At 40.1% G+C, this 13918-nt stretch overlaps 1 protein-coding gene across 16 annotated transcripts in view; it reads right to left on the minus strand.

Annotated features, from left to right (window-relative positions):
* DMD (dystrophin) overlaps window positions 1-13918 on the minus strand; it is a 1208820-nt gene that overhangs the window by 191663 nt on the left and 1003239 nt on the right. For 13 of the 16 annotated variants that reach the window (XM_026858158.1, XM_026858211.1, XM_026858140.1 and 10 more), the window contains 2 exons: window positions 8315-8487; window positions 5360-5516 (listed from right to left, as the gene is read on the minus strand). In XM_026858158.1, the coding sequence (XP_026713959.1) occupies window positions 5360-5516; window positions 8315-8487 (330 nt within the window). Of the gene's footprint in view, window positions 1-5359; window positions 5517-8314; window positions 8488-8814; window positions 8896-8948; window positions 9002-13918 lie in introns of those variants that run through there. The other 3 variants (XM_026858185.1, XM_026858194.1, XM_026858204.1) reach the window with 2 other exon arrangements.

A 13918-nucleotide genomic window follows, 5' to 3' on the forward strand; every position in this document is an offset into this window, starting at 1 on the left:
TTTAAATTACATCCTTAAGGGGAAAAAAAATCAGCTTGTAACATCAGTTTAGAAAAAGGATTCAGGCATAAAACCATGTGGCATTCATCATGCCATTTTTCAATGGCAATCAGTTAAGCTGCTTATAAATAATATTCCCCTGCAGAGGCTTTTTCTGTTCTCCAATGAAGACCTTACCTGGGTTCACTTCTGGCTTTACCTGGCAAAAACAATTCTTCACAGAAGGAAAGACATTGTACTGCTATAGGTATACCAAAGGTGGAAATTGGGGTCATTTAAAAGATTGGTCAGATCAGGTAGAGAATTAACTTGTTTACCGAAGACTGACTTCCAGAACCAACATTCAGGAGGACAAAATTATCAGCAGATTCTTTTTCTCAAGACCAAAATTCAACTGCTCTACTTTCACACCCAACACTCTGAGACATAAGTTTTATTCTTAAGCTGGGGACCAAAACTCTTGGAAGAAACAGCTTTCCAGTACTGTGCTCCAGTTTTAAGCTAGATACTTCTACACTTGTGGTGGAAGCTTTTTAAAAAGCATTTTTCCTATGTTCAGAAATGAGCTAAACTCTTAATGCAGATACAGCCTTTGTACATCTGCTTCTCTGATTTTTAGAGTAATAGGAAGTCCATAGTGCCCAGGCAATCTAATTTCAAGGATTATGTTGTTTTTTTTTTTTTTTTTTTTTTTTTTTTTTTTTTTTTTTTTTTTTTTTTTTTTTTTTTTTTTTTTTTTTATAGGAAAGAAGACATATTTCTAAAAGGAACTAAAATGTGCTAGCTTTCATACTAGACATGATGACCACAGATTTGTGTCTATATGTACCTGCATGTGGCAGAGAAGATTATCAAAAAGGAGATGTGAGAAGGAGATCTATTCTGTAAAGTCACTTTGCACCTATTCACAGTACCTTTTATGCAACAGTTCTCATCCCTAAAACTTTTAAACACTCCAGTTGGTTGGTAAATGATAGAGACCACTTAGTCCATTACTGAAGTCTTTGCCACCTTTATGATGAATTCTGGGAAACTTTCAAATAGCTTATAGAACAATATACAATACTAAGATTTTATGAAAAGCAATTTCTCCAGATGAAAAAATATTTCTTCGACCCATGAGGAAAGATAGTGGTTTTGAATACTCAAGTATTATTCAGATGACAAAAGCTTTGTTGCAACAATTCTATACAAATCGTTCTCTAAGTCTTGTTTTGGCTCAAGAGTTGTCTTTGAATAAAGGGTTTGAGCTAATGTCATGCTGAGTTAAAGCCACATCTTTATTGTTTCATTCTGATGTTCTGGATGGGCTTTAACACTACTTTATGGAAGTTGCTATGCAGCTGGCTAGAACAGACCTCAGGCATTTCATATGTCTTAACTTTCACAGAGGGAAAGATAAAAAGGGATGCTGGTGCTTCAAAAAGTCATGGATGTTTTGGTCTCACACTTTCTGTGAGAATGCTTGAAGTCCTAAATAAAGATTTGTGAGAAAGACACATCACCTCTCCAGAAGGAAGACCTAGGGAACATGACCAGGCTGCCCCTTGCACCAAAGCATGGGACACACAGCCTGGACACCCAGCCTCATGAGCTGGGAAATGGGGAGAGGAAGAAGAATGAGGTCAGCACAATTAAAGAGGAGGTGGTCAGAGACCTGCTGCACCACTTGGATGCACACAAGTCTGTGGGAGTGGATGGGTTACACCCAAGGGTGCTGAAAGAGTTGGCAGATGTGCTCACCAAGCCGCTGTCCATGACTTACCTGAAGTTATGGCTAAGTCCCACATGGGAGGTCCCACTGGACTGGAGGGTGGCAAACGTGACACCCATCTGCAAGAGAGGCAGAAAGGAGGATCCAGGAAACTACAGACCTGTCAGTCTGACCTCAGTGCCAGGGAAGGTCATGGAGCAGGTCACCTTGAGAGACATTGAAAGTCATATAATGGACAACCAGGGGATCAGGCCCAGTCAGCAGGGGTTTATGAAAGGCAGGTCCTGACTGACAAACCTGATCTCCTTCTATGACAGGGAGACCTGCTTATTGGATGAGGGAAAGGCTGTGGATGTCGTTTACTTTGACTTCAGTCAGGCCTTTGACACCATTTCCCACAGAATTCTCCTGGTGAAACTGGCTGCTTGAGGCTTGGATGGGCACACGCTTTGCTGGGTAAAAAACTGTCTGGATGGACGGGCCCAAAGAGTTGTGGTGAACGGAGTTAAATCCGGTTGGCGGCCGGTCACAAGTGGTGTCCCCCAGGGCTCGGTGTTGGGGCCACTCCTGTTTAACATCTTTACTGATGACCTAGGCGAGGGGATCGAGTGCACCCTCAGTCAGTTTGCAGATGACACCAGGTGGGTGGGAGTGTTGATCTGCTCGAGGGTAGGGAGGCTCTGCAGAGAGACCTGGACAGGCTGGAGCCATGGGCTGAGGCCAACTGGAGGAGTTTCCATAAGGCCAAATGCCGGGGGCTGCCCTTGGGCCACAACAACCCCCAGCAGCGCTACAGGCTTGGGGAGGAGTGGCTGGAGAGCTGCCAGTCAGAGAGGGACCTGGGGGGGTTGATTGACAGCCGGCTGAACAGGAGCCAGCAGTGTGCCCAGGGGGCCAAGAAGGCCAATGGCATCCTGGCTTGTGTCAGCAATAGCGTGGCCAGCAGGGACAGGGAAGGGTTCTGACCCCTGTACTCGGCACTGGTGAGGCCGCCCCTCGATTCCTGTGTTCAGTTTTGGGCCCCTCACTACAAAAAAGACATTGAATGACTCGAGTGTGTCCAGAGAAGGGCAATGAAGTTGGTGCAGGGTCTGGAGCACAGGTCATACGAGGAGCAGCTGAGGGAACTGGGGGTGTTTAGTCTGGAGAAGAGGAGGCTGAGGGGAGACCTCATCGCCCTCTGCAGCTACCTGAAAGGAGGTTGCAGAGAGCTGGGGATGAGTCTCTTTAACCAAGTAACAAATGATAGGACAAGAGGTAATGGCCTCAAGTTGCACCAGGAAAGGTTTAGACTGGATATTAGGAAGCATTTCTTTCCAGAAGGGGTTGTTAGGTGTTGGAATGGGCTGCCCAGGGAGGTGGTGGAGTCCCCATCCCTGGAGGTGTTTAAGAGTCGGGTCGACATAGCGCTGAGGGATCTGGTGTAGTTGGGAACTGTCAGTGTGAGGTTAATGGTTGGACTGGATCATCTTCAAGGTCTTTTCCAACCTAGATGATTCTGTGATTATATTATCTTAGAAAAGCATTGTGCACTGACAGCAAGATGTTTTTTGTTCATCTTTCTCTTTGGCTTTCATGAACATTATAGAGGCCCTTGAGAAACCATATTGCCACTACCTCCCAACATATTCTGCTGTAGATGAATGCTTGTTTGCCTAGGCCAAAAAGCCAAGCCTGGTTGTATAGGATATTTCCAGATTTTTCACAAACTCAGAGTTCCCAATAACAAAGAAGCAAGATGTGTCATGTTCTCTTTCTAGACTTGATCTTCTCACTACTTGTTCTCAAATGTGTCCTTCAGCATGAGGTAGGACAATCTATTAGAGCAATATTTATAATACAGCTACCAGATGAATGGAGAAAACATAGGTATTCCAGTTCCAATTTCATTTTATAGTACCATTTCACATTTCTTCATTAAGCAATAAATTCAGAGATTTAGGAACTACAGAAACAATACATTTGTGGCAAATTTTGCAAACTGAAAGTTACATATATGCAGCACAATGTTTTGAGAGGATGATCACTGGTTTTGGAATACTCTTTTCTCATGGTATCAAGCTGTCTGACTGACAATTTAATTTATTCAATAGAAAATATATTTGTTTGAAATAACTTTTTAGATGTCACAGTGAAGTATGATTGGTCACCAAACAGGAGGAAAAAACCTCCCATAACGTCATTGTTTTAACTAAAGACACATATGGATGATGGAAAGGAGAGCTAGAATACTTAATCCAAGTAAATTCCAATAAATGGAATAGTGTATGCGGAGAAATGTCACAGTAGAAATACTTATCTGGTTCATTTCAATAACTCCATACATTTACCTTTTAAACATGAGAGGACAATTTCATTGTATCAGTAAGGTTTCTTGCCTTTGATCTCATACTGTTCTCTGTAAAATAAAAACCCTGACACTGTATTCCCAACTTCCTACTGGATCAGAATTTGTCCTAATGTGTTGAGGTCTCATTTATGTTATGGACATCTATTATTAACTGACGCTTTCCAGATTAAATTCACACCAGAAACTAACACAAAATAAACAGAAGTCTTACCATAAGAGCTATAAGAGCTAGACAGGATTTTATGCAGTTTATGTTACAGAATAGGAGCTGATGAAGTTGGGTGTGTTATCCCAGTTACCTTTCCATGGTTCCCTATTCATTCTCAGAACAACAGTTTGTCCCCATTTACTGCTTCATTCAGCAGTTCTTCAGCTTTATTTTACAAGGACACTAGTTTCCTAATGGGTTTCCTTATAGCACTGCTGAAATAGCACCATTGAGAACTAGAACTGTGATTTCACATTCAGACCTGAATTGACTGCAATGGCATAGTAAATTAAAAGATGTTTACCTGAAAGCAGACATTAGGTTAGCATCACACAGGTGTGAACTTGATTCAACACAGAAAACATACTTAAAGCGTACCTTTACCACAAAAAACCCTGTGTAAGTCTTTTTATGAAGGATTACTCAATGGTGTGTTATTTTGGGGGTTGTTCATTTGTTGGTTTAAAAAGAACCAACTCCCCATACAAATGTTGGATTTAGGTTCCTTCTTACTACAAAATTTAGTCTAGAAAAGTCCCCATATGATGCTCTGCTACTGCTTTTCCATAAGAATTTTCTGATGAAACTAGTTTGATCCATAGAGTTAGTTATCAGAATAGTTTTGTGATTCACACAGTTGTGCAGTAGGGCTGATATCAGCTACTTTTTTCACAAACATTCCCCAAAATCAGTAGCAAAACCGAGTCTCAGGAAGTACACATGAAGTTTAAGTGCTTGATCTAGAAAAATTTTCAGAGCTACCTATTTAATCCTCAAATAATATAAGATTAGTATTTATTCTGACCATGAAAAATATCTGTCTGTGATAGGTCTTTAAAAATGCTGTGTGTTGCTTTTCAAAAAGGGCAAGCAGCTGGTAGTAAACACTCCTTTCTCCAAAAGGCTGATTTTCTAAGCTGTGTTTGAAAACTGTAGCTAGTACTCTTATGCAAGAAGTTCAGTTTTCATTGTCTCTAAAATGTATTTTATAGGGTATCTTAATTTTCCAACAAGGACTGTTTCATGCAACACTTATCTGCAAAAGAAAAAAGCAGTGACTGAAAGATTATTTTTAAAAAAATCATACCCTATGAATATCATTCTGTTTCTGCACAGTGGGAAGATCTCCACCAATGGGTGCTTGCTGTTTTAACTCATCCTGCTTCAGCTGCAGCCATGCCAAAAGTTCCTGAAGAGAGAGATGTAAACGCTTCCACTGGTCTGTACTGGCTTCCAAATGGGATCTGAAAGCATGTGTTAAATATAAGGTATGTTCAGGCACAGTGAAAATAAAACCCAAATTGTACAAGCTTATTTACTGAGAAAGATACTAGTGTTTCATTAACTTAATGATTTTTAAATAGCTTCAGTAACTTTGAATTAGATTCTGGCAACACTGATTTAAATTTGGTTCTACAGGCCTGACCTGAAACATCCATTCTTTTCCCATCTCTTGGTTTATTTATTTTTAGTTTTCCTCTTCAGCAGTGAGTAATAGCTGTGTTGAATTGTCAGTCTCAGTAAACGTTCACAAATATTATGCAGAACCAACATAACAGTAACGTAGTCATCACTTAGGATTACTAGGAGATTAATTAACTAAAATGTAGAGAGTAGTTTTCAACTCAGAGAAGAGCAAAAACTTCTTTGAACCACTACACAAACCATTCAAACTCACACAAGATTCGGGTGGTTGCTCACCTTTAAACTTAAAGGCTATGTGGGAGGGACACACATAGGCCATGCTGCCTTTTGATGTCTGTTCTCACAGGGCAGCTGTGTGCTGGGGCAAAACTGCCTCACAGCAGGTGCTGCTGGGGGAGGCCAGTCCTGCAGGCAGTGAAGGCTGGGAAGCCCCAGGATGCCTCTGAAAGCAGTGATGGGGGAGAAAAGCAGGAATGTTGTATGGGGAGTTGCAGGAGGTGACAGCTAGAGCAAGGGCTTTGGATCTTTTGGAGGGGACACAGTCAAGGAGTCAAAGTTTCTGAGTGAGGTTAACTCCTGTCTCCCATGTTTATCTCAGTAAAAGCAAGTTTCCACCTCCTCCAGAGAAGGGCAATAACTGGAGGCAGACACTGGTGTCTTCATTTCTTCCCTGCTTCCCCAGGTCTGGCTTTACAAGGAAAAAGTACAGAAAGAGTGACCCAAAACAGTTTTGTTACTCCTGCTGTGCTCTGACCTTCCCCAGTTTGTTGAATGTTTCCTTGGAACCCATCTTCTTCTGCCCCTCCTTCAGCTTCAGGAATATGTATGTGTGTGCTAGTGTACATTATATGCATACACTCATATATTTATAACTGTGTTCAAGCATGTGCAGACAAAACAGATAATAGAAAAACAGTTTTTAAAAATGAATTCTTTATAAGAAAGAAAGTGTTTATTAGCATAAACTGTGCTAATTTATCAGAATGAAAGAAAGGTAATAACGGAAATGAACTTAGATTCTCTTGCCATCTACCATGTATTTTATCTAATGAATTTAGAAAAGAATGCCCATCTAAGCTGAAAAACATCATGGGTCTTCTGTTTCAGCAGTCTAAAACTTATGTTAAATAAGGAGACTTGTGGGACTGATGCCTGGGGAACATTTCATATGTCTGTCTGCTCTTACACCTCTTTTGTGCAAGCATTGCTAGTTATGATGAAATCCATTCCATACTGTGTGATGGAAAGAAATAGCTCTAAGCAGACTGACTGAGAACAGCCCGTTCATTCAGTTTGGTTTAAACTGAACGTCTTAGAAGTTAAGAATTGTTTCTTATCCTAATCAATTAATTGTTGAACACCTTAAGCCTTTTATTAGAAGCAATATTTTAGAGAGGAGGTCTGTTGCTTTGAATATTTGGTACAAGAGGTCACTGTGATATAACTAGGGTTACTATTTCTGACTCGATTAATGGCAATGATACATTAAACTGCAAAAAATGAAAGACAAAGTCCCATGTATTTATTTCATTACTGATATTTGGCCAACTGATTGTTTTTCTTATCTCCAACGTAGCTGCATTTGGGCAAGTTCATGGGTAAAAGGCATGCAAAGAAAAAAATCTCAAAGAGACCTTGAAGGGTTACATCCCTCTTCTTTTACTCCTAAAAAAAAAAAAAAAAAAAGAAAAAAGGAAAAAGGAGGAATGTGTCTCTTTCTCTTTAGCTACTAATATCTTTTCAACTTCACACCCTTCATTTATTTTTAACAATTGATGTTATAAAGATGGCTTTTGCCATTACACACACTGCCCTCTCTCAGGACATGAGTTGAAAAAAGCTAATATTTCATACATTACTTTGAAAACCACTTCTGCCTTTTGTTGCCCTCTGAACTACCACCAATACACAGCAAGTGAGCAAACAGAAAATGCCCTAGACTGAATGCAACAGGGCTGGGTTGCCTATTGTAAAAGTCGTATTTCTGAAGTTTCCTGGACCATTTCTTTTGAAAAGAAATCTTCATCCCATTGAAGCCTACACCTCCACTTCAGCACTTGTAACATTAATGCTTATTATTTTATTCCCTGCACGCAAAAGTTTTTCCTCTCATGACACTACCTATGGATTTCTATTACCCCTGGCTTTTATTTGGCAATTTTTCCACTCTCTAGACGACAGCTAAAATCTTAAATAACTGTGTTCTCATTTGCAAGGCTATTCTTAGTTTTGCACTGGAAATATGAGCCTTAGAAATAAAGCTTATCATAATAAAGGTTGTTTAATCACTTTCTTTCATGACTCATTGATAAGTCATACCCAGCTCTAGAAAAAGCCTATGTTTAGAGGGGGTACAGTTACTGTTTAAATGTGCTAATCTTTCTGTCTGTAATTACAAAACCTCATCATATGCCTCAAATCCTAATCCTCTACTATCATTTTTACACCAAAAAACCTAATCATTCTTACAGTTAAGACAACATTCAAAATAGCATAAATCATTTCAAAATGGACAAAACCAGTTCTATGGAAAACAAAATTAAACCTTTTTACTGGCAAAACGCAACATTCCATCTTACACACTGACTGTAGGCTTTTGCTTATGTTCAGGTCCTACCTAATATTTAGAGATTTCTTCCTAAGCTCACTCCATCTGAGGTTCATGTTATCCAGACGTCTCTGCAACAGGGTTGCGTCCTCAGAGCCTTCCAGTGACCTCAGAATTTTCTGCCCGTTTTCATCCAAGTTGTGAAAGATGTCAGTATGAGCATCAATTTCTGCCTGTAGTTCCTATAGGAGCAATAGAAAACAATACATGTGATTCCTTACAAAATCACAGAAGCTGTCACTTTTCAAATGAGTGGAAAAATCCTCAGAACAACAGCAGAGACCTTTACCACTTCTTTTATGGTAACATCATGTACTGTGTGCACAGCCATTTTTCCCTTTCACATGATGGCCATTTGCACTGAATAACGACCTTTTTACCATACAGAGCATACTGAACAAAATGTAGAAAGTTAAAAGTCTAGCAGAGCAAGGTTAAGATATATCTATCGTGCTGATGAGGGAAAAAAAAACAAACCCAACCCCCTTAGGATCTCAGGTAAATCTGACCTTCACATGATATGTCTTCCTGTGCAACATTTTCAGTTTGAGCTGGGGACTGCAACACCGGTCCTGCTGCATGGCAATTCCAAGAAATCTACGCGTCTGCAGCAGCCGAGCTTTAAAATGCCAAGTTCACTTACATTCTGTTGACAGAACGCATTTTGGAGCACAGGCCTCAGCAGTCAATAGCAATAAACAGCCACTTTGTGCTATATCAAAACACTGGTCAGGGCCATGGCTGTAGGAGGGCCTGAGAATAGCAAGGACCTAGAATATGCAACCGGCAGCTCATGCTTAAACAGCCAACTTTTCTTATCACTTCATAACTGCAGGCCAGCTCTACAGTTTGAATTCATTTTTCCCCCTCATTTTTAGCACGGCTGTTTCTGCCAAAAGAACATTCTTTAGGGAGCTGCCTGGTACCAGCATTCCTGCCTGCCCACACACTCAATGCAGCCTTTGTATGTTGGCTGCCCTTCTCCAAGACGTTTGCATCCTGCAACTCCACAAGGTCAGATTCATTTGCAGAGAACACTGGTTGAATCAAGCTCTTTATAAAGAATAAAAATGCAAAAAAAGTAATAATAATTTAAACACTTACATACATGAGCACACACATACTCTGTATGTAGCCACATAAGCACAAAAGCACTTACTTTAAAGCAAAGAAGCACACGAAGACACAAAGAAAATGACCTAGTGAATAAAGCTCTGCATTTTCTCCTGAGACGCTTGGGCACTAAGATTTCTGGTGGTGGTTTCTTGCTGCACGAAACGGGAGTGCTGGGGATGAAGTGTGAAAGGGGAATGATTTATGGCATTTGAGAGCAAGACCCAGCACTAACTGAGCATCACAGATAGTCCCCAGTGGAAATTTCTTGTAATTTTCTTTAGAAGAATGACTTTGAAGGAGGGGAGCACACAACTTGCCTACTTGGTGTGTTCCTAATTGAATTGGTTTTCTTTGATATTTTAAGTGCAATATTAGCTGCACTGAATCATGAGTAGATTGTCCTTGTTCACCTACTGCTGTTCCAAACATAATTTGCTGTCCTTTACTCTGGATACCCATTTCTTGCACGCTAATGACTAGCACTGTATTTGGAGCAATTTTAAGGAGTGCTAGGAACATCTCTGGTGCAGAATACAAGTTCTTATCCAACTATTTTACTTTATCTGTGGTCAACCTAGCAGTAAAGCAGTTAGGAATCAGTTTGGCATACATCAGAGGTAATTCTGCAGAATGCAACTGTATTATAAATATTGTATTTATTTATTGATGTTAAATAAATGATTTAGATTTTTAAAAATGTCACTATTAAGGTACCTAACCATGTATAATATTATAGGTATGAATGCTCTTACTTGAAAATTTGTACTTTATTTCAATTCTGAATGTTGCTAGCTTCAGCTTCCAGTTGCGATATTTTATTTTTGTTTGCTTGACTGAATAATACTCTATTACCAAATTTATTTATCTTCATGTATACATTTGGAGATTTTATTTAAGCTAGGTTAATTATCACAAACCTAATGTAATCATCCAAAACAATATATAAGAAAGAATAAAGTTCATAGTGACAAAGTTAACTTTTAATGTCTGTATACTTCTAAGATCCTCCCACATTTAAAAACACTGATAAAACTATTGTTGAATGAAAGGGTTATTGTATACACTACCTGTTGCACAAAATTCTTTAGTTTTTAGGGTGGAGATGGAAACAGCTGCCTTTTCCTCAGTAAGAACATGTGCCATGAAACATGTATGTCAAATAACTATTCACAGCAGGAAGCTGTCACATCTATGCCCTCTTGGTGTTTTACCACACATATAGAATTTTATAACAAAAAATTAAAAAAAAAATGCACTTCCACATTTTTCTTGTTTCTAGAAAAGGCGTCTCAGTGGTCTACATATTCCATACTTTTCTCCCATCACATACATATTTCTGAAAATAAAATCAAGCCATATCCTTTTCATTTCAGAATACTGTATAGTACAATAATTTGGGACAGTTAGTTAAATAGGCAACAAACATGAAAAGTGAAGTACTCTTAGTATTCAAGACCTGGTTTTCCTTATTCCAAATTACCTGTGTATACTGCATTTCTCCTAATGTTCCTAAAAGTAGTTTATCCCAGCTATGCAGGAAGCCTATGCTGACAAAGAAGCAAGAGAATGACAAATATATTTACTCCATTTTGATTGGTGCATTTCAGATCCTTTCTTAGTGACTACTTCATATCCCAAGAGAAGTGGAGTGCATATAAGAAAAAGATCTATACACCTTTTATTTGTTTTGTGAAATAAGTATTTTCCAGGTTTCAAACATACAAGTGAAAGATCAATATTAACTAGATTCTTTTTCTTGAGAAGAATAAAGCAGGAAGATCTATTTAATCTCATAAACTGCTAAGGTATTTGCAAAAGTATTCTGTCATTACCCATCATACCAAGAAGCATAGAATATAGACTAAATATAGACTACATGCATACTATTTTATGCATTTTCACCTTTTCCAGTGTGTTCAAACACATGGAGGAACTGCAGAGGACAAAAAAATCAATCCTGGTATAAGTCTACTGACTTAACGTTGACTCTGTATGCTGCATTTTTGCTGTAGTGATTATTACTGAGGCTGTGTGGAAATAGATTTCCTTAAAAAGAGTAGATCACAAAATGAAAAACATATTTTTGATCACAGGTTACTGCTTAGAGTGAGCTGAACCACTTAGAAAGAACTGCAACTCCATCAGGAGCAGATTTGCCTAAGAATTTCGGAGTGAAATCCCTGTTTAACAAAACACAGTAGAGCCGTCCCTGTGAAACCTAGTGCATTGAAAGTCTTGTCAGCCTCCGCATAGCAGAGATAGTTCCTATAAGAATTCAATACAGTTTGAGATACTTTATCAGAAATAATTAATCAGTGTCAATATCCTTCATATCCACATGCAATATATAAGCATGATATACAGAGGAAAAAATCTGCCATTATTTTGGCAATACATCTGAGAGGGATTGGTAGGCTGGAAGTAAAATGAAGCCCTAGAAAGAAGGATGTAGTGCCACTAGTTGGACTATACATGAGTCAGACTAAGGCATAGAAACTGATGCAACACAAGTGACAAAACAATTATGTTGTAAACAATGTAGAAACAAAATTAATTATGTAAAAAATTAAAGAAATGAAAGCACTTAATTACTCCTCTACAAACCTAGTTCCATCCTTGGAATTGTGCTTTTCATTTCTAGTGAAGCATTTTACCTTTTCTAGGTACCATACAAAGTTACTAACAAAATAAATGGCATTAATTGAGGAATGGGGTATTCACAAAATTAAAGACAGCACCATCTGATTAAAGGAAATCAACACAGAGGAAAAAATTGATCTTTACTGACAGTAATTCAAAAAATAAAGTTGGTGTTCATAATTACACACATGTAATCAAAACATCAGCAAGTAATACCTGTGTGGCTGTACATAGCTCAGAAGTACTATCCCTTACAGTACTGCCTCTGTAATGCTAATATGAAAATAGCTAGAAAAGCCATCATAAAATTACTCAAATCAAAACAAAGATCCTACATCTCTATAATAACTCTCTGTCTAGTTAGCAGAACTAATTGTCCCCTTCATATTTATATTAACAGAGAATATTATATTTCCCCTAAATAATTTCTGGAATAAAAAAAAAAAAATAGCTAAACATTTTAAATGGCTTAAATTAGTATCATATTTTCTTAAACCTCTTATGCTGTACAGAAAGTACGAATGATGTAATCCTGTTTTTTTCTATTTTGCTTTTTTTCTTTTCCTACCTTCCTCTTTTCTTCCTTTTCCTTTAGTTTTCCTCTTCCTTTCTTCCCTTCCCTGAATCCTTTCTTTTTCTCCTCTTTCTCTTTTTTTCTTCCTTTTCTTTCCTTTCCCTCTTTTCCTGCCTCTTTATTTTTTCCCTTTTTTCCTTTCTTTTCATTCTTCTTTCCTCCCTTCTTTCCCTTCCCATCTTTTCCTTTTTTCTTTTCTGTTTTTCTTTATTCTTTTCCTTCTCCTTCCTCTTTTTTTTTCCCTTCCCTTCCCTTCCCTTCCCTTCCCTTCCCTTCCCTTCCCTTCCCTTCCCTTCCCTTCCCTTCCCTTCCCTTCCCTTCCCTTCCCTTCCCTTCCCTTCCCTTCCCTTCCCTTCCCTTCCCTTCCCTTCCCTTCCCTTCCCTTCCCTTCCCTTCCCTTCCCTTCCCTTCCCTTCCCTTCCCTTCCCTTCCCTTCCCTTCCCTTCCCTTCCCTTCCCTTCCCTTCCCTTCCCTTCCCTTCCCTTCCCTTCCCTTCCCTTCCCTTCCCTTCCCTTCCCTTCCCTTCCCTTCCCTTCCCTTCCCTTCCCTTCCCTTCCCTTCCCTTCCCTTCCCTTCCCTTCCCTTCCCTTCCCTTCCCTTCCCTTCCCTTCCCTTCCCTTCCCTTCCCTTCCCTTCCCTTCCCTTCCCTTCCCTTCCCTTCCCTTCCCTTCCCTTCCCTTCCCTTCCCTTCCCTTCCCTTCCCTTCCCTTCCCTTCCCTTCCCTTCCCTTCCCTTCCCTTCCCTTCCCTTCCCTTCCCTTCCCTTCCCTTCCCTTCCCTTCCCTTCCCTTCCCTTCCCTTCCCTTCCCTTCCCTTCCCTTCCCTTCCCTTCCCTTCCCTTCCCTTCCCTTCCCTTCCCTTCCCTTCCCTTCCCTTCCCTTCCCTTCCCTTCCCTTCCCTTCCCTTCCCTTCCCTTCCCTTCCCTTCCCTTCCCTTCCCTTCCCTTCCCTTCCCTTCCCTTCCCTTCCCTTCCCTTCCCTTCCCTTCCCTTCCCTTCCCTTCCCTTCCCTTCCCTTCCCTTCCCTTCCCTTCCCTTCCCTTCCCTTCCCTTCCCTTCCCTTCCCTTCCCTTCCCTTCCCTTCCCTTCCCTTCCCTTCCCTTCCCTTCCCTTCCCTTCCCTTCCCTTCCCTTCCCTTCCCTTCCCTTCCCTTCCCTTCCCTTCCCTTCCCTTCCCTTCCCTTCCCTTCCCTTCCCTTCCCTTCCCTTCCCTTCCCTTCCCTTCCCTTCCCTTCCCTTCCCTTCCCTTCCCTTCCCTTCCCTTCCCTTCCCTTCCCTTCCCTTCCC

The sequence above is a fragment of the Athene cunicularia genome (genome assembly GCF_003259725.1).
Source record: "Athene cunicularia isolate RWA chromosome 1 unlocalized genomic scaffold, athCun1 chr1_part1, whole genome shotgun sequence".
NCBI lineage: Eukaryota > Metazoa > Chordata > Aves > Strigiformes > Strigidae > Athene > Athene cunicularia.